The sequence below is a fragment of the Bactrocera neohumeralis genome, chromosome 5 (genome assembly GCF_024586455.1).
Source record: "Bactrocera neohumeralis isolate Rockhampton chromosome 5, APGP_CSIRO_Bneo_wtdbg2-racon-allhic-juicebox.fasta_v2, whole genome shotgun sequence".
Classification (NCBI taxonomy): Eukaryota; Metazoa; Arthropoda; class Insecta; order Diptera; family Tephritidae; genus Bactrocera; species Bactrocera neohumeralis.
Genome location: NC_065922.1, coordinates 70,651,099 through 70,672,049, shown reverse-complemented (window position 1 = coordinate 70,672,049; position 20,951 = coordinate 70,651,099). Strand labels below are relative to the sequence as shown.

General features: G+C 33.7%; 6 protein-coding genes across 6 annotated transcripts; 3 read left to right on the top strand and 3 right to left on the bottom strand.

The window, feature by feature from the left end:
* The first annotated feature begins 1,010 nt into the window (after window positions 1-1,010).
* On the top strand, window positions 1,011-1,936 carry LOC126758040 (enoyl-CoA delta isomerase 2-like). The gene has a single exon (XM_050472026.1). It carries the CDS (start codon window positions 1,041-1,043, stop codon window positions 1,914-1,916), a length of 876 nt encoding a protein of 291 aa, XP_050327983.1. The 5' UTR covers window positions 1,011-1,040; the 3' UTR covers window positions 1,917-1,936.
* A 4,653-nt stretch (window positions 1,937-6,589) lies between these two features.
* LOC126757979 (farnesol dehydrogenase-like) lies at window positions 6,590-7,665 on the top strand. The gene is made up of 2 exons (XM_050471923.1): window positions 6,590-7,281; window positions 7,367-7,665. The coding sequence occupies exons 1-2, from the start codon at window positions 6,703-6,705 to the stop codon at window positions 7,565-7,567; spliced, it is 780 nt and encodes a 259-aa protein (XP_050327880.1). The 5' UTR covers window positions 6,590-6,702; the 3' UTR covers window positions 7,568-7,665.
* Window positions 7,666-14,266: 6,601 nt separating this feature from the next.
* LOC126758548 (bifunctional lysine-specific demethylase and histidyl-hydroxylase NO66) lies at window positions 14,267-17,140 on the bottom strand. Its single transcript, XM_050472862.1, has 3 exons — window positions 15,787-17,140; window positions 15,365-15,723; window positions 14,267-15,300 (listed from the first exon to the last, which is right to left on the bottom strand). The coding sequence occupies exons 1-3, from the start codon at window positions 17,030-17,032 to the stop codon at window positions 14,536-14,538; spliced, it is 2,370 nt and encodes a 789-aa protein (XP_050328819.1). The 5' UTR covers window positions 17,033-17,140; the 3' UTR covers window positions 14,267-14,535.
* A 282-nt stretch (window positions 17,141-17,422) lies between these two features.
* On the bottom strand, window positions 17,423-17,938 carry LOC126759360 (clumping factor A-like). Its single transcript, XM_050474096.1, has one exon. It carries the CDS (start codon window positions 17,936-17,938, stop codon window positions 17,423-17,425), a length of 516 nt encoding a protein of 171 aa, XP_050330053.1.
* Window positions 17,939-18,390: 452 nt separating this feature from the next.
* Window positions 18,391-19,064, bottom strand: LOC126759139 (non-homologous end joining protein Ku-like). Its single transcript, XM_050473759.1, has 2 exons — window positions 18,695-19,064; window positions 18,391-18,622 (listed from the first exon to the last, which is right to left on the bottom strand). The coding sequence occupies exons 1-2, from the start codon at window positions 18,984-18,986 to the stop codon at window positions 18,594-18,596; spliced, it is 321 nt and encodes a 106-aa protein (XP_050329716.1). The 5' UTR covers window positions 18,987-19,064; the 3' UTR covers window positions 18,391-18,593.
* A 175-nt stretch (window positions 19,065-19,239) lies between these two features.
* On the top strand, window positions 19,240-19,745 carry LOC126759140 (39S ribosomal protein L33, mitochondrial). The gene is made up of 3 exons (XM_050473761.1): window positions 19,240-19,391; window positions 19,459-19,562; window positions 19,621-19,745. Exons 1-3 carry the CDS (start codon window positions 19,351-19,353, stop codon window positions 19,668-19,670), a joined length of 195 nt encoding a protein of 64 aa, XP_050329718.1. The 5' UTR covers window positions 19,240-19,350; the 3' UTR covers window positions 19,671-19,745.
* Window positions 19,746-20,951: the final 1,206 nt, after the last annotated feature.

Sequence of the window (20,951 nt, the reverse complement as noted above, 5' to 3'; positions counted from 1 at the left end):
ATAAAAATTACAGTGTGTGTTTTTTCAAAATCCCGAAGTTAAAAACTAAACAAAGCCCGTAATTATGTTTTTCACTAAAAACATTAATAATCTGAAGTACTATATATCATTTAAAAATCCCGATTTTATTCGACAATTTTCACTTGAAAGTTTAAAAATCCAGAATACATACATATGTACATATGTATGTCAATTCAAAAAACCGAAATTTCGGGATTCGAAAATTATTGCGGTGTTAAAAACACAGCAGAGTGCATAATTTAGATTTCCACTAAAATTTCTCAAAAATGCACTTAAATGCTACTTATTTTTTAAATACCGAAATTTCGGGATTCCAAAATGATTGCGGTGTTAATAACTCGACAGAATGCTTAATTTAGATTTTAACTAAAATTTCTTAAAAAATCAGAGTACTTAATTTCAAAATCCCGAAATTTCGGTATTCAAAAATTCTCTCGGTATTATGATTTCCAATAAAAGGTTTAATAATTATGTGTATGTTTTTCAAAATCCCGAAATTTGCATAGGTATTTATACCAGTATAAGCCAATATAAGAAAAGAACGCTCATAATTGTCAACAAAACCAGTCTGTTGCAAGCACACATACATATATGTATGTACATACATAAATCTATGTATAGAGGTAGATATTGCATTTATATGCATCCCACCAGAGGTTATTGAATGCACCACGACCGGTTTAACCGAAATAGTAATAATAGATCTCAATAAAATGTAAACAGACGCAATGTGCATGAATGTGTGTGTAAATGACAATATTAATATTTATGAGAGCTAGATTTGCATACATAAATTATATTTGCTCATCAAATACATACATATATTTGCAAAAACAAAAACTATTATCACTGATAAGCGGGATGAACTATGGAGCGCTCATAATCAAAGCACCTATTAGACTTTTATATATGTATGTATGTATGTATGTGTGCAATCAATTGGCTATTTAAGAGTCTTCGTCGCGGCTATGCAGCGCTTTGTAGATGCTCGCCTATTTAGTTTTGATTAAGCCTTCGCGATGAGTGCAACCAAGAACGGAATTGAAATCAGTGTCGCAACCACAACCGCAGTCACGCCCACCAAGCCCAAGCCCTGCGGTTACAGCGAATTGGACGTAGAACAGCGCGGTCCCATTTTCGTCATCACGTTCAAGCGCAGCGCAGTGCGTAACGCGCTCACGCGTCGCGGCTACTACGAATTGATACGCGCGCTCGCCGATGCCACATACAGTGAAACGATCACCACTGTCGTTTTAACGGGCGCTGCCGGTAATTTTTCAGCCGGCAATGACCTTACACAACTGCGCCAGTACAGGGATCCACAAGCCTTCTTGCACTCCTCCGAGTACGTGCTGCGCTTGCTGATTAAAGCGTTCATTTACTGTCCGAAAGTTTTGGTGGCGCTCGTCGATGGCGCATGTATTGGTATTGGTTTTGTAATCGCTGCGCTTTGTGATGTTGTCTACTGCACGGAACGCGCCTACTTTCAGGCACCTTTTACACAGTTCGGCATCTGTCCGGAGGGTTGTCTTACCTACTTATTGCCGCAATTGTTGGGGCGCGTTAAAGCCGCGGAGCTATTGCTGTTTGGTACGCGTTTGAGCGCGGAAGAGGCGTTGTGTTACAATTTTGTAGCGCGCATAATACAAGCAACGGATATAGCGCAGCAATTTTGGCCACAGTTGGAGGAGTACGCACGCTTGCCGTTGGAGTCGCTGCGCGCCACAAAGCGTCTGCTAAGTGAAGCGGAGCGTACGCAATTGTTGGACGCATTGAAGGCAGAATGTGGTGAATTGAAGAGCTTGCGTTTGGGCGAGACATATCAAAGAGCGATTGAGGCATTTGTAAACCGCAAAGCGCGGGAGGAAGGCGTGTTGAGTAAGAATAAATTGTGAAGAAATATTTAAACGAAAAAGTGTGCATTTTACTTTTGGATAAGTGTGGATTTAGGTGAAAGTTTGGTACCAAAGGTCTCGCTATCTTGACTGAAACTGAGCTCGGTTAAAATTAGGTCTACTAGCCGCTGTCAGCAGAAGGATATGTCTAATGGACGACTCGATTGGCCTCTAGTGTACGTTTTTCACAGATTTTTCTTTCAATGCCTTTCTACTGCCCTCAGAATCTTTCTTCCCATCCGTTTCTACAAAACCTTTCAATATTTCAACTACCAAGTGCAGTAATATTAAAAACGAGCAGCGCCAACATAATACATAAGATCTGTAAGACTCTTGTCGGACAGACCTCTTCAAACGAAATACTACCTTTTCACTCAACGTAACATGATTGGAAAGTTTGGATCATCTGTCTCCGAACCCATAGCTTAACTATCTCCAACCATCGAACTGAGTATGGAAAAAAGTTGCTTTTTACTGCTCCGTAGATTAGATTTGGAAAGTAGACTTTTATTTTATTCTTAGTTTCAGATTTCCAAAAAATCTGATCTTATTTGGTACCCCGAACAGAGACAAACTTCTTCGCCGTTTATTTTATGATCTTGAGCTATTTCGAGTCATCAAAAGATGGGGATCTCTCCTCATAGCTTCTTCTATAACTACAAATCCATTAAGGGAGATATTTCAAAAAATCGGAACATAATTTCTTTTGCCTTTACTCAGGGTGGAGGTCTGAGTTAAGAATATTATTCTAATGCTATCATACGACTCCAGCATTCACAGTTTTAGGACCAAGTATATCAGCAATGAAAAATTCCGACCCGGAAATAAATTTATTACTTCTTCATAATGCTAAACTCCAAAATCAGGTCGGTAAAACTAAGTCCCTAAAGCAAATGGTGGTTCGAAGCTTGAGTATCTTCTGAATAAACAAGTAAATTATTCCTCTGTGTTTCCAAATGCTCTTAGTGAATTAAGTAGTCGGTTCAAAAATGTTCCATGATTTTTTATGAAGTGCGAAGAGAAGCTAGAAGCAAAGCTCTTCCAAGAAAACCTCTAAAGGAGAGAAGAACCCATAAAGGAATTGCTTAAGTCAAATCTGCAGCGGAAATACACTCAAAAACGCGGTTCAGCCATTTTGAGAGTTCTAAGATAACTAGTAGGCGGCTTCTCTTCAATTCAATATAATTTCGAATTATAGTTTCGAGGAAATAAAAAAGTTTCCTCTCAGTTCCTAGTGGTACCTAGCTGCAGATTGTCGAATAATATGATTATTGGGAATTGAGGAAAGAATACCATATCAGCTTTTACTAAAGGAGGAGGTATGTGTTATGAATATTTTCTAAGAATTGTCATACCTCTCCGGTATTTATAGATTTAGGATCAAGGATATCAAAGTATAAAGCGAAAACAGTTACGACCTTAGAAGAGGAGATCTTATCGAGTGCATGAGATCGTTTGAAAGTTATAAAATCGAATGAAATAAACGGTTTGAAAAACTTTTCAAGGTAATGATTGGTCTAGAAGAATAAGAGTTTGAAGTAAGGATAATTTTATCAGGTATGACGAGTTGGTGGATAGAAATTGTGTTCTGATGGTGAGAATGTTCTGTGGGTCCCCGAAAGTGCGAATTACAGTTCTTCTTTCAAATTTCAGAAGCATAAATATTTGGCATCGCTGACATGCTGAGGAAGCTTGGTCACAGTTGGAGTAATTACGAACTACATATATATGCAAGTTTTTTCCAATTTATCGCGGCTTTTCGGTTATTTTTGAGGTCCTAAAAGCTTAGATACACTTTTCGAGGGCATGTTTTCAGAATTTTCAAGCGCACAAGACGTCGGAGTAATAATTATTTTAAAGGCGTGAAGTCAGGCGGCTATAACCGCTTAAGAGGTGTCTATGCCAATAAAGAAGATGAAGAAGTCAAGCAGTATACTATATATGACATAAAGCTCGAAAGCTGGATTTGCGAAATACAATAGTAGATGGAGATGAAATGAAGCTTAATACTGAAGAACAAAATAAATTGAAAAATGTTAAGTTAAGCCGATTTCTCTGCAACTCAGTGCAAGCTTATCAACATTAGCAAAGAAAAGACAGCTGAGAGCATTTAAGTCATGAAGGTTAATTTAGTGAGCGATTACATATTATTAATTGAAAAAATGTCGAGATAAAATCAAAATTTGCAAATTAATGATTCTTTCTTATATTTAAATTATATATATTGCTAATTTTTATGTATGGTACGTACATATGTAAGTATATATTGACAAAACTAGAAGCTTTTGAACTTACCTGGCATGCAATGAGCACTCAAGCAGCTTGCAGTCAGTTCAATGGCTCGTTATCAACTGCAACAAAAAGAAAAAACAATAAATGGTTTATTTAGAGATTATAATATATTTTTTTTAACTACAGCCGGTTTATATATTTAAAAAATATTTCATAAAAAGCGCAAGATATATGTTTTTTATAATTAAAGCGCAGACGTCTGAATGTGAGAATTTAATAAAAGGCATCTGAAAGCATTTAAGTTGGCTAAAAAGGGGTACGAAGGCGAGCGAGTTAACTCCGATAAATAATTTTTGTTCGATTATTGTTTTTGTTTTGCGAAAAAACAAGTGACTTGTGTTTCAGAAAGTGTATACAACATTTTAAACAGAATACAGTAGCGTTGATAAAAAAAATAAATAAATAATATAAAAAATAAGATGTCATAAAACCGATAAAAACCCTTAAATGAAAAAAATTGAAACTATTTAAAGACAAAAAAACTAAACTTAGGCTATACCAAAGCTTCTCTTAACATATAAAAGGTTTCCTTAGAAGAACTTGATTTCGATCGCTGAGTTTGTATGCTAGACCTCCTCTAAGTTCAGGTTATGGAGAGCTAAAAACTCATATCTCGATTTTCCAAAAATACACTAGATGTCGCAGTGTACCAGTAAACTGTAAAGTCGGTCGCCAATGTTAAAAGATAAGTACCCATGACAAATAGAGTCAATCTATGTAGACAGCTAAGCAGCAATCAAGGCAGTGACCTCGTATCGCATACCGGCCAGAAGCTAGAAGCACACAACTTCACTTCTACTGAGATCCAGTTCACAAAGGCAACGAGCTCAATGAAATAGTGAAGGAAATTGCCAAGCATGGTGTACAGCTAACACCCGAAAACGTGATAAACATTAGAAAACCATTGTCTATACGACAATCTGGACAGAAGTATGATAAAGAAAATCAAAACCCAAAGGATGGAGCTAACTGGGTGCAGAACTGCAAAAGTCATGTGCAAAACGGTAGATCGGAAGTATACAAAATTCCTATTGGCACTCTATAGAATAAACTGTAGGAGCATGATCGGAACACTAACTGGTCACTATCTGGTGGCAACACACACCCGCAGATTGGGGCTGACAGATCGGGAAGACTGCCGGGAATGTCTAGAGCAAGGCACCAAGGAAACAATCGAGCAGCTCCTGTGCACTTATTCTGCATTGGCAAGACTACGCCGTAAGCATCTCTCCAATGTATGATACACTGGAAGAGGTATCGAAAGTGAGGCCACAGAGTTCGTTGAAATTCGCGTCAAGCGTAGGCATCCTAAAGTATGACTACTCCTCATGGCCCTAGTAACTAGCATTGCAAGGGATCAAAACTGGGAGGCACCTTTACAGATCAAAAGTGCCCAACGCGCCATAAGAAGTTTTCACTTCAAAAAGTACCTACTTCTGGACAAAAGGGAACTTAGTAGTATATAGTAATAGAAGTCAACACAAGAAAGTTCTTTGAGCGCCATTCACTTGGGAGTGGCCAGAAACGATTCTTTTAAATATGGCTCAAGCAGCGCACGACTTTCGGTCTTAGACCAGGTATTCTCTGGGTTGCCAAAAATACATCCGTTTTAAGGTGAGCTAATGTGAAAAAGCGAAACATTCCTGCAGAGGGTTGTGCGCTGGATTTGGGACCCGACACGTAAAAAAACACGCGCATTGAAAAAAACAAAGTATGGTGAAAACGACGGTTTAATGTAATATTCAGTCTATATTAGTATAAGACGAGTCCATCCGAGACTATAAGTGTCGAGTCTGGTCTAATCTATGAATAATATATGTACTTATTCGTCTATAGTTTGAAAAAACGAAAGAGTAGGGCATGCTTTTATGGATTTTCAACTGACTTTGATATCAGTACAAAAATTTAAAGCCTTCTAAATCATCAACCTTTCGCGTCTATATATAAATTTCGTCTCCGCAACTCATGTGCGTTTCTCATGTTTTAAGTCTGAAACTCAGACTTGCTTCTTGAAAAAACTCTCACACTCTTAACCTCCTCTTTCTTAACAGTCGCTTTGAAATACTTTTCATTTCGTACGCCTTGCCGCATACGCTTCCGGCCAAGTTCAAGAACCCAAAATCAAAACCTGCTCCAGTTTAGCGTAAATTATGGCTTGTGCGCACAATATGCGATAATGGCGCATGAATAACATTACAAGTGAATGCATTTCGACTTGTTTTCTTTTTTGCTTTTCGCTTAATTCCCAAGCGCTACCCACCTGTCCGAAACTCACGAAAGGCGCCGCCGCAGCGCGCGCTGTTTACACAATCGCCGTGGCGAGCAGCGCTTAAAGCTGAGCGTAAACAAACGCAACAGCGGCTGAAAAAGTGATTTAAAGTGGCGCAAACGCGAGCGGCCACTTTAGTATTGCAGTGTTAAGCGCGCGTTGTGCAACGCTACTTTCACACGAAATAATTTCACGCGTTAAAAAAACCAAAAAATTAAATAAAAAATGGAACGCTGGGTGGACAAGGTCGCTGTAGTGACAGGCGCGAGCTCAGGCATCGGTTGGGCCATCGTGCAGGATCTACTGAAATCGGGTATGATCGTAATTGGCTTGGCGCGGCGCCTACAGCAAATGGAGGACCTCAAAGAGGGGCTGGATGCCAGCATACGCGAGCGCTTCTATCCGCGCTCCTGCGATATGACCGTGCTGCCGTCGGTGAAGAGCAACTTCCACTGGGTCGAACAGCGTTTCCATCGGTTGCATGTGCTCGTCAACAATGCGGGCATGGTGGAGATGACCAAAGTGCTGGAGGAGGGCAACGAGGCCATACTGCAGCGTGTGATTGATGTGAATGTCATGGGTACGGTGAATTGCACCAAGCAGGCGTATCGACTGATGCAGGCCACCATGGCGCAGGGTGAGGCGTGTCATATAATAACGGTGAATAGCCTGTTGGGGCATACGGTGCCGCTGCATATACCCGAATGTGGGCTGAACTTGTATCCGGTGGCGAAGCATGCGCTGTGCACGCTCGACGAGGTTTTGCGGCGTGAGCTCTTTCCACACAAGCTGATGCGTTTGTCGGTGAGCAGTTTCTCTTTTTTGATTCTTTTATTCACGATTTTTTAATATATGGTAAATGACAACTCTACCGTCTTGTGTTTTGCAGACCATTAGTCCCGGCCTGACGCGCACTGACTTTGGCGGCGCGCCGACTGAGGATGAGAAGAAGAAATGGGAGGAGATGATTGAACCAGACGAAATTTTATTGCCTGAGGATGTGGCGCGTGGTGTGAATTTCATACTCGCCTCGCCGCCTCATGTGACTATAGCTAATCTGTTGATGGTGCCGGCGCGTGAGAAATATTGAACGTCAACATTTTTTAGGCAGTGACTTTTTAAATTTGAAAATCGTAGTCTGAATATTTTGTAGTTTAAACAATTAATAAATAAAATTAATAAAGCATATATTTTATTGAAAATATGAAATGAAAATACTTTTTTTTGGAAAAAACTAAAGATCGTGAAAAAAGTTAAAGTTGTGACAAAAAATTAAGAAAAAACTAAGAAAAGTTAAAAAAAAAACACAATGAAATAAAAGTAATAAAAAATTTGTATTACAAATATAACATAAACTTGAAAATTAATATATTGAAAATATTCGGAAAAAAACATAAAAAAATATTCTGGAAAAAGAAAAAAAAAATATTCGGACAGAAATAAAAAAAATATCTAAATAAAAATAATTTAAAAATAAAAATAAAATATAGTACAAACTGTATAATATAACATAAATATATAAAAACAAAGGTAAAAATATACAATATTGAATAAATCAAAAAAAAAGTTATATTAAAACAATACATAAAAACTATAAAAATTAAAAACTAAAAAAAATTTAATATTTTTAAAAATACATTGAATAAGTAAAAGAAAATTATTTAGAAAAAATAGAATGCAAATATTCAGGAAAAAAATAAAAAAATATATATTCAGACACAAATATAATGTATAAAGTATATAAGAAATATATATAAATAGTATATAGAAAAAATACTATATAAAAAATTATAATTACAAAAAAATTTTATTAAAATAAAAAGCTACAAAAAAATATAAAAATTAATAAAAAAATTAAAAAATATTTTGTACAAATATAACAAAAATATGGGGATATATTGAGAATTAAAAAAAAATGTAACAGAAAACTCAGAGTATAGAATAAAATAATATTGTGAACAAATATAAAACCAATACAAATTTAAAAAAAAAAAATTTAAGAAAAAATGTATATAATATTAAATAAATTTAAAAATATATATTAAAACAACATATAAAAACTATAAAAAATTAAAACAAAAATAAAAAAATAATATTTTTTTTTAATATTTCCAAAAAAAATTTCATAAGCACAAAAAAAGTTATACAAAAATTATTAAAAATGACATAACAAAAAAATTAAAAATTAATTTGAAGAAATATAGCAAATATATATAAAAAAAAAATATAATGAAAATATTCGGAAAAACATATAAAATATTCAAAAAATAGTATAAAAGAACAAAAAAATGAAAATAAAAAACATATAATATTATTTTAGGTTAAGAAGTCGATCCTAATCTGGATCTCACTTGGACAGCTTTGAACATTGGTCCGTTTAGTTTAGCTGAAACTCCTATAAAATAGATCACTTAACCCTTACAAATCGCTAAAACGCCTTGAGCCCAAAACAAATTTGTTGAGACGGCCAAAGTCAGCTTCGGCTATGACCCCAGGTTCACCGAAGGTAAGTCTATCGAGATGTTCTATCCACAGTTTTGTAAATGCTGGACAATGTAGGAGAAAGTGCTGTAATTCGTAATGCCACAGAGATAGCTATGAGAGTCGCTATCTTTGGACACGCTTAAGCTTCTCAGTAGGTAAAGTGTTTTTGAGCAAAAAAATTTAAGTAATAAAAAAATTAGAAAATTAGTTTAGAACATCTGTGGACAGAAAATTCGACAAAAGTAGGCAGTACCACGCCCCTTATAAGTTTAATGTACATAGACGACAACGAGCAAAATCGGGAAATTTCTTCCCTTAACTCCCACATATCTAATATGAGGATTTTCTCAGTTCCTGACTTGATTTGATTGAGTTTTATGGCAACTTGCGAGTGTATAAAATGTTCGGTTACACTCGAACTTAGCCCTGCCTTGCTGGTTTTATGTAACTGTTTGTGCTTACTTTTATACGAATGCCTAATGGCAAAGTACTTCATCGAGCTAATAAATTCATATTACAGATAATTATCTTAGATATTATGAATATATTACAGTTAATTATCATAAATACATACATACATATATGGCGAATATCTAACAAATAACGAAGGGCTATACTTTCATTCTATTATATAAAATACTATACATGGGAATTGCACGACTGTAAATTACCGGTTCAGTAGTTTAGGTGTTTTTCGCGGGCAAGCAACGTGATAGATAATTTTTATGATGAATGAATGTGAAAAAATATACAAATAAACTAATTCCAAACTAATAAATTCTAAATTAATATAATAAAAAATAAATCAGATTTTAGTGACAAATTTATTTTTATTTAAAAGCATAATGCAATTGAGAATAAAGACTATTTTCAAATTTATGAACTAGCAGAAAATAAGAACTTAAAAAATATTACGGGAACAAACAAAACATAAATATGTATTATTTAAAATAAAACTAACAAATTACTACAACAGAATTTAAAATTAACAGTTTTGTAAAATAGAGTGATGATAATTAAAAAAACTTATGTAAATTAAAAATTAAATAAAAAATTAGAAATTAAAACAGCAAAATATGTGAAACAAACATAAAATATTAAGACTGTAAATTAAATTCTACATAAAAAAATATATAAAAAATCTTCAGAAAAAAAATCAAAAAAAAAAATCAGAAAAAAATATAATAAAAAAATATTCAGAAAAAAAAATTATAAAAAAAAAAAAAAAATAAAATAGTCAGAAAAGTACATAAAAACCCTATAGCTTAGGAACTACAGAAAAAATATATAAATAAACTATATAAAACAAAAACAAATAATCAAAAAATAGCAAAAAATTACAAAAAAAAATTGTTGAAAAGTAGAAACATAGATAAAAAGTTACAAAAAAAGTAAAAAATTGGAAGAGTCATAATCCAAAACTAGCCAAAATTAAAAAAAAATCATAAAAATTATTAAAAAAAATAAAACAATTATATTAAAAACATAATAAAAACAATACCTATGTTTAATACATTAAAAAAAATATAAAAAATATATTTGGATCATGTTTTCATAAACATTTTTCTGATATATTTAAAATATATTTCCAATATATTTAAAAAAAAATTTATTACTAAAAAAAAATCAGAAAAAAATAATTAATAAAAATAAATAATTAAATAAGCGGTCAGAAAATAAAAAAAAAATATTAACAAAAAATAAAAATAGAGGAAACAAAAAAAATAACAAAACCCGAAAAATGGCAAAAATAAAAAAATCTTAATTATTCATTTAAAAAACAATCAGAAAATAATAAAAAACTTAAATACAAAAAATTTAAAACTATTAATAATATTAATAATATTTAAACAAATACCAAAAATATTAAAAATATATTCCAAAAGTATTGAAAAAAAGTATATTTTAGAAAAATATATTCAGAAAAACATTTTCAGCAAAAGTAAAACGAGTAGTCAAAAAATATAAAAAATATTCGCAAAAAATTGCAAAAATAAAAAAGAAATAGTAAAAATAAAAAAATTTTGATTATTAATTTCAAACACAAATTCAGAAAAAATCAAAAAAATTAAATAAAATATAAAAAATTTAAAATATGTATATTAAGAAAAATATTAGAAAAAAGAATACATATTAAGAAAATATTTTAAAAAACTTTGTAAAAATATTTAAAAAAAATCCAAAAATATTAAAAATATGTATTTCAAAAACATACAAAAAATGTAAAAAAAAGCATTTAAAAATATTTTAGAAAAGTTTATTCGGAAAACAATATTATAAAAATATATATTTAAAACAATTTAAAAATAAAAAATTGCAAAATAAAAAGATTTAGAAAATCTTTAATCAAAGCAAATATTAAAAAAAATGCATTTAAAAATAGTTTAGAAAAGTTCATTCGGAAAAAAATATTAAAAAAAATTAAACAAAAATATTAAATAAAATATATATTTAAAAAATGCATTTAAAAATATTTTGGAATTTATTAAAAAAATAATACTTAAAACAATTTGAAAATAAAAAATATCAAAATAAAAAGATTTAGAAAATCTCAAAAATATAGCATAATAAACAAAAAATATTTAGAAAATTACATACAAAAATATTCAAACAAACATAAAATAATGTTAATGAAAATATAAAAATATTATGATAAAGCCTGAACGTTTGCTTAATCATATTAAGAGATATTCAGAAAATAATAAAAAAAAATTATTAAGAAGCATTAAACAGACATTTTATAAAAAAAATATGGAAAAGAATCGAAAGAAGTAAGGAAAGGCTAAGTTAGAGTGCACCCGAACATTTTATACTCTAGCAACTTGCTGGAATCAAAGCCAGGGAAATAACTGAAGGTGTAAAACGTCAACCAGAGGATCGGAATCCAAGCAATTTTATATATACATACATATATTATATATATAACTCATATACTAACCGACATATTCGACATAAGATTTGTTAGAAAAACGAATGGCATTATATGTAGTGTATGGGAGTTGGGTTAGTATCGATCCGATTTTATCTATTAACTATATTTAACTTTTCTCATCATCTTGTTCATTTATATACATACATATATGTATATAACTCTATATCTATCTCGCTTAGTTTTAGGTGATACCAACAACCATTAGGTGAAAAAACTATTGTACTCTGTAGCGAAAGGTGGCAAGAGTATAAAAACATACGGTGTGTTTGGGACATAAAAAGGTTATTTTAAAATAAAATTAAAAAAAAAATTATATTTCTTTCGTGAAAGTTTCATTTTTTTTGAAAAGTTGAAAACAAAAAAACAAAAACTTTGTTACTTGAATTTTTCACATAAATTTTGATGTTACGTGTAATTTTTTCTTACTTTTCTATCTTGTAATCCGGATAGATTTCATTCTCTCATACAATAATATTTTTCAAAAATTCGAATGATTGGTTTAAGTTTTTTTTTTTTTTTACCCAACAAAATTTTTTTATTTCCAACTCCATTATTTATTATAATAAACAAACAGCTTTGGAATCATTTCCTTAATGCTAGGGGCAAAATTGATCATTAGCGGGCCTCTACTGTACAATAATTTTTTCAAAAATTAACGACCGTCCAACTCGATTCCCATAGCTTAGAATTAAAAATACTTAATGCTCCATCACAGCACTGATTTGTTAAAAATTAAACTAGCAATCTACATACAAAGGTAATTCAGAAATATTTTTTAATTATTTTAAAATTTTTATTAATTAAAATATTATTTAATTTATCTTTATTTACCCAATACGCGAAAATTAATTTTTATATTTTTTAAAATTATTATTTATTTTATCTTTATTTACCCAAAATTAGAATATTAAATTACAGTTCATTTATTATGAACGCGACTGTGCAAGCTGGTAATGCATTTCTATTTATCAATAATGAAATGCATACAAGTTCTCTAGTACTCTGCTAAGAAACGCTGTGTATATAGCATTGAATGTAAACACTCTATGTTAGTTACAGCATAAAGTAAATGTTGGTAACAGCAAAGGCAACAGAAGTAATGTGACTACGCAACTGATACAGAGCACAAAACATTATTTTAATATTTTATAAGCACTTACCGCACTTTATTTTACTTCAATTTGCATTTTCTGCAATAAATTGACACTTCCCTGCCCTAAACTCTTCCCTACTGCTAACACTTTATTTACATTAACATAACACAATTCCCATTAACATAACATTTTATGCACAACCACTGGCAGAGCTCTGCTTGCGCCGACGCTAAGCGCTCTGCTTTTGCACTCACTAATTTTCACTTTCACTTTTACTACACAAATAACAACGCCCGATTACTTTTTTTACTTTAAAACTATTAAATTGACGAACCTCAACCGAATTCTACTAAAAACTCCTTAATTGCAGCTTTAATTTCTAAATTAATTTCACTTTTCAACGAGCTGCTGCAAATGCCACTTACACGAACGCGGTAGAAGGAAACGAATGTTCGAAATGGCGGCGGAAATTAAGAACAACAAATTGACAATTCTATATTGACATTCACGATCATAAATGTGACCAACAGATGGCGCACATATTACGCTTTGAAATTATCTAATGCACAGCTGTTATTATATTTGTTTACTAAGAGCTAAAACATTAAAAGTTGCATATTTCGCAGACAAAAAATAGTTTAAAAAATAAAAAAACTAAAAAAAAAAAAAATTAAAAAATAAAAAAAAAAAAAAAAATAAAAAAAAAAATAAAAAAAAAATTAAAAAATAAAAAAAAAATTAAAAAATAAAAAAAAAAAAATAATTAAAAAAAAAAAAACAATTAAAAAATAAAAAAAAAAAAAATAAAAAAAAAAAAAAAAAAAAAAAAAAAAAAAATAAAAAATAAAAAAAATTAAAAAAAAAAAAAAAAAAAAAAAAAAAAAAAAAAAAAAAAAAAAAAAATAAAAAAAAAAAAAAAAAAATTAAAAAAAAAAAAAAAAAAAAAAAAAAAAAAAAAAAAAAAAAAAAAAAAAAAAAAATAAAAAAAAAAAAAAAAAAAAAAAAAAAAAAAAAAAAAAAAAAAAAAAAAAAAAAAAAAAAAAAAAAAAAAATTAAAAAAAAAAAAAAAAAAAAAAAAAAAAAAAAATAAAAAATAAAAAATAAAAAAAATTAATAAAAAAAATAGAAATACAAGCATTTGCAATAAAATGAATTATAGAGAAAAGAATAAAATGAAATGTTCAATACAATGCTTTATGCAAATAAGATACTGGAAAAAAATTTAAGGTCGAAAAGTTTAAAATCGAAAGTTTTCAAAAGAAATAAAAATTCACCAATATTTTAATAAAATAAAATACACTTTTTTTCACTTTTATTCAAATTGGCAATAGCTACAAATCACTTAACGGTTTGCTGAAAGCAACAATAGCACAGTTCATAAACTCGAAAGAAAACGCAAAATTTCATAGGCGCCTATTACAAAACAATTTTTCATAAAAATCGTTTCGAATAAGTAAAACAAAAACAAAAAACTAGCAATATATTCACATTGACTACTCTTTTTAAGATAAACACTATAATTAAGTACGCTTGTGCAGGTATGATGTATCATTTGAAAGGCTTCTCGGTCATCAGCAAACCACGTTCCCACAGCGCCGTCACCATCTGCACCTTGCGCTCATCATCTTCCAGCGGCAGCTGCGACACGCCCACATACTGTGGATATGAACGTATTAGCACCTCCACGCTGGCCGCCTCCTCCGGCTCGATTTCAATGAAATTGGGCTCATATTCACAGTACTCCTTGGAGTTATCCACATAGTAGTAGATGCGCACTTTATCCTCCTCCTGCACCAGCCGCATGATATTGGCGCGCAGCAGACGCACATTGGTGCGCTCATCGATTTCATAGTCACACAAGCATTCGCCTTGCTCATTGGTGGTGCTGCGCGAACCGAAAATAGTGCGTGCGCGTTCGCCCGGCAACACATGCGGTGGCAGCGCTTCATGCTGATATTTCTTAGCCAGCTGATCCACAGCGGCGTCCATCATCTCGCCCAGTTGCGCACTATGCAAACACTGACCCATCAGCTTGGTTACTTTGCGCAGCAGATCGGCACGCTCTTTGGTGTCATTGTCGCTGTAGGCAATACCAGCATGCTGGAAGGTGTGTAAGGGCAGGCCGCGACGCATATCGAGATTGCTTTCGATGGCGCGCTGCAGCACCAAAGGTATCATGCGTTCAAAGAGATCGGCGTACGATTGCTTCTGATATACGCTCAAAGTGATGTGCAGCGAGTGGTAGCCGGGTTCGGTGGTGGCTTGATGTATGGTGCCGCGTGGGAAGTATAGCAGATCGCCTGGTTCAAGCACCTAAAAGTGTTTAATTCTAGTAAAGCACAATCCAAAAATTAGCTTTTTATATGCAAACACATACCTCATCGAATATGGGTTGGCCGATTTCTTCTTGCGAGAAATTTTTCGATGAGAAGCGTGGCAGCTGCTCTGCCTGTGTGCGTGGCTTGTAGAGACGCCAACGTTTGCGGCCCTCAATTTGCAACACAAAAGCCTCTATATCATCGTAATGCGGTGCGAAACCTTGACTGTTGGGTGGCGTGAGGTAGGCATTGGCACCCACAAGACAGTGGAAGTACTCCTGCAAGGTTGTGTTTAGCTTAAAAAGCTCCGGTAAGAAGGTGTGCGGATTAAGTAGGCGCACACTGCAGCCTTGCCCATAGTGATCCCATACGACAGGCGGCATGGCACGTCCAACGGGATTGAGCGTCTCACGTACACCTTTGATGAAGTGCAAAAACGTTGCAATTACTTACTTGTAAATATTTAGCGTATGTAACTCACCATTTTTATAAGAAGTGATATCGATATTTTTTGTAAACTCCACATGATTATTGATTAACATTTGATCAATAGCTTCGAACGACATTAGTTTCGTGTAGTAATTAGAGCCCTTGCGTTTGACTAAGCAAGCGCCAGCTTCCCAATACTTGCTGAAGAATTCTTTAAGGTTTAGTGGACTAAGCAGCCAGCCGAATACCTTCTCACCCTCTTGTATGCTATTCATTTTGACGATGTTGTTTGGAGGAGATAGGGGTTCCATTTTTACAGCTTTTGCATCTACGGTCTTTACAGCAACTTTGGCGCTTGTGGAGGCTTCACTTTCGGCTACTGAATGCCTACGCTTCTCTGTTGCCTTTGTAGCTTTGTCAGCTGTTGTTGTTATAGCAGTTGGCATTGATTTACGTTTATCAACTGGTTTTTCTGCTTGACGCGTCTTCTTTGGTTCAGTAGCAGCAGTAGTGGCTGCCGCATTGCTTTTACGTTTTTGTGGCACGTTGTTTTTAGTAGATGTGGCAATGGGCTGCTTATCAACATCACTTTCACTAGAGCAATCATCACCGCTGACACCAGTTTCCTCTTCTTCACATTCCTCTTCTTCCTCATCGCTATAGCTGTTTATGGTGTACTCGTCAGAGAATTCATCCGAACCGCTGCTGTAATCTTCCTCGCTACCAGTTTCAGAATCATATTCTTCCTCACCCGCCGCTTCATCGTCCCTCTCCAACTGCTTTACCAGGTAGTCCTCCAATTCTTGCTTCTTTTTTTGCTGTGCTTTCGTTAGCTTTTTTGGTTTGGAGGGTGAATCTCCTAGCAATTGGTCCACCAAGTTGTCAATTTCATTTTCATTAATGCCGTTGGAGTCTGCTTTACCGTTGGTAACTGCAGGCTGCACTTTTTGTTTTTGTTTCGCAGGCGGCTCAGTTTTGGCTGTTGCTTTCTTATTGGCTGCTTTGTTTTTCGAAGGCTCAACTTTTGGTGCAAGTTTGTTGTTAACAACCTCCTTAGCCTTGGCTGGAGCTACCACCTTTTCTTTAGCCGCAATGTTCGGGTTTGCGGTGTTTTGACTTTTTGTTGTTTTCTCTGATTTATTCTTTTGTAAGGACTTATTTTTTGCCTCATTCTTTTTGTTCGCACCGGTTTTATTGCTGGCACCAGCGGTTTGCTTGTTTTTACCTTTTTTGGACGTATTACCATTCTTTGAAAGTGCAGAACGATAAGCCGCAAATGCAGAAATCGGTTCCGACATTTTAGAAACACTCACACTTGCAATGAACTTCAAATATTAAATAATTTTATTTAAAATAACAGCGTGCAATTTTGTTCGCAGTCAGAATATTAACAAATTGTTGCACGTGCGAGTACAGTACGCATGGAAAAGTAGCGAGACCGGCTAATCAGAAAACAACACATGCAGGGTTGCATATCACTTTATGTGGTTCAAACAAAAATTTTTAGAATATACAACATTTTTAGTTCAGAGGTTTTGAAAATTATTTTTATTTATAGAAGTACATAATTTAACAATTGTCAAAAAATTTACAATTAAAGATTACTAAACAAACAATTTACACATTTCATAATTAAAATTCAATAAGCAACTGAAAACTTTTACATATTTTAAGTTAGTTGTTTTTTGTTAGGAATAATCAGATTCATCACTATAGCTGTTTATGGTATATTCATCAGTGAACTGATCGGAGCGCTTGCTACAATTACACTCGCTATCCGAATCGCTGCAACTATCATCACTGCTGGATCCTGTATCATCATCAGAACTACCAGATTCAGAGTCCGAGTCAGAGTCCGCGTCGCTGTCAGATTCCGACTCGTCTGAGCTATCTGTTGCGCTATCATTCTCACTGTCAGATCCAGAGCAGTCCTCGCAATCGCAACTGCTTTCCGATTCGCTATCAGATTCAGAATCTTCAGTGCCTGATGATTCAGTGCTTTCTGTGTCTTCGCTCTCTTCATCGTATTGCTGCAGCTTCTGCACCAAATAAGCTTCCAACTCACGTTTTTTGTGTTGTTGTGCCTTGGTTAGTTTTTTGTTGCCGCTCAGCAGCTCTTGCACTAAGGAATCGACTTGCTCCTCCTTGATTTCCTTAGCGGTTGCAACATGTTTTTTGGATTTAGCTAATTTTGGTACAGGCATTTTCAGATACAACCTTCGAGGTTCCCTTTCGCTACGTAAGCAAAGAATTAATTACACTAAATCTTTGCACGTATAACGGATTGGTTTCCACAATTTGACAATTTTTAGCTTTTTTTCGCGCGGAAATTTCAATTTCTCTAACAACATGGTTGTATTTTGGGTAACGGGTTTCACTTTGACATTTAAAAATCCAGTTGGACTCATCGCAGATACATATTCTAGTCTTATCTGATAAGACTAAAATAAGTTGGATAAAAAGTCTATTTTCATTGGAAAGACTAAAATTATTTCAATTTTCAATAAATTTTTCGTAGGGAACTGTCATAAAAACTTTGAAATTTTACTATTTCAAGATAAACACATATTAGGGGTTCTAAACCAAAATTCTCCTACCGAACGAGGTCTTATTTTGAAATTTTAATCAATTTTACTTTGTTAGAAAGAGACAAATGTACATTTTTGCACCCGAGGGGCACTTTACTTTAATGAAATTCACATCAAGTGTTACATTTTCAATACAAATACAAAGATTTTTTTTAAGACAAAACTAAGATTACTAAAACATAAATATAGGCCCCAGGCTCATCCATCTTCCATCTAAATCAGTATCATTAAAAGTCTTTTTCTCAGCAGCTCGATGTCCCGCTCGTCAATATTAGTAACAACCACCGGAACTACAGCTATCTGTAGAGTCAGAATAATCAGAATAATCACTGTTAGAATCTGTTGAACTTTCACAACAATAAGAACAATCACAATAACTGTCGTCCCGTCGGCGTGTCGTTGTCTTTTTCCGCGCTGCTGTTTTCGATTTTGCACCAGTTGTTGACTTCCTTGTCGTTGTTGTCGATTTCTTCGTCTTACTAGCTGTTGATTTGGCCTTTGTTGTGGTGGTCTTAGGTTTGGTTGTCGATTTCTTGGCCGTAGTCTTTTTAGCGGTAGTCTTCTTGGCGCTTGTGGTTGTCGATTTTGGTTTAGACTTAGTTGTTGTAGATTTTTTTGGTCTCGAAATTGTGCACGAGCCCCCTGAACATGTGGATACGGGCATAGTAATGTTATTTCTTTAATTTAATTAATTGTTTGTCGATTTACATAAAATTAAAGTTCACTTCAATGTCGTTGCAACGAAACTGTTTCGTCCAGCGCCAGTAACAACTCTTTGGACCATAAAATTAACGGCTTATTTCTAGTTTCAAAACAATTGGAATAAACCCGCAATATTTTAACGGCGTTGAAATGCTTTTACGGGAACAATGCACTCTGTCGCCAACAGCTGTTTGTATGTTCTGTACAGTACGCATGAAAAGCACACAGCTGTTTTTGACAATCGGACACTACATTTTCGCTACAATTGCACAATTCTTCTTATTATTATAAAATTTACGTAAATTTATAACAGAAATAGTGCAAAAATGCGTCTAACTGAGGTATTATTCAAAAAAGTGAAAAGCAAGTAAGTAATTGCTGCAATTGATGTAGTTGCAAACTTTCAATTAACACTTTCTAATTACTGTAAACAGACGCATCATGGTGCTAATGGAGAGCGTGGTTAGTGGTCATCAGTTCAATATGTTCCGTGATCGTTTAGCAGACAAACTGGAATTGTTGCGTTTCGATCCATATAGTAAGTCAATGTTTATGTTTTATGTAGTTCGTGATTTTGAAGTTGCTTATACTTGCAGTACAAAAGGAGTGCATCTACCGCGAACGCAAGAGGATACGCAGCGCTTAGACGTTTGTTTATAGTGTTTTAATGTTTGTAGGAAGTTCATCTTAAATAAATGCTGTTGTTTTTAAATATAATAAAGTGTGTCATAAATTGTAGGTGGTTAAATTTATGTGTGCTGTAGTTAAATATGAAATTTGTGAGATGAATATTGAATATTTATGTATGGTAAAAGCCGGTATGACAGAATATTTATAACTTTTGTGTTTGGATATGTGTAGTTAGCACAATATATAATAATATTTAATTTAAGGTCACAAGCGCTTGGCAAGTGCTAGAACTTTTGTGTGCTCCAGGTGAATTACTGTTTTTTTTAAACAAATATTTGAAATTTCGGAGTTAAATGAGGTAAAAAAAGTGAATACTTGTATGAACGCTGAAACATACATATATAACATGTGTGTGTGTACAGTTTGGACTATTAATTTTCGCTAATGCCCAGTGTGCTCCTAAATATTTTAACTGAAGTGATATTATCTGGTAAGAAACAAGTAAAATCAGAATCTCAGAAAAATCGCACACAGCATTGTGCTCAGCGCCAGTTAATCCATTATAAATGTGATTTTCCGCAGTTGTTAACTTAATTAGTGAAATTTACGCAATTACTCGCAATAAAATATATTTTAATGCTCATTCGAGCACTGCTTCATATACATGTGTACGTATGTATATATGCATGCCCCACATGTCATACACATTATTATAACCGAGGTGCTTACATTGATCAATATACATCCGGTCTGGCCAGTGGACATTAGCCAACAAACTGGCTGAATCAAAACGTTTTTAAGCCCTGCAGTTCATTAACGAAGCCATTTGAATGCATGTGTAATGGTCAATGCAGTCGGCAAGCTTATGTGGTGTAAACTGCTGATGGCTAATTGCAAATAAAACGCTAATGTGACGTTACATTGAATATGGTGTGCGTTTGTAATGCGCTCTTTATATGCTTGTGCGCTTGCATGCGGGTGTACTATGAGCCATAGTGGCATTTCAAGGTTGCGGTGCGGCGCACACAGCACTTTCATAGCTGCGCGTGTATTTCCGCGTTGCCCAATGCCCATAAAAGCGCCAATAAATGAAATTGTAAGCACAAATGTCCTCATTAGCACACCAACACATATACACGGACTCATATATACACGCTTATAGTCTCTTCACCACTACACTGCTGCGTTTCACTTTGCATTGTCATTGCCATGCTGCGCCTCATTGCATTTCACCACGTTTGCTCGCTCCACGCTGGCATTTCTTCGCCCACACAAAGCATTGCCCCAGCAGTTACTG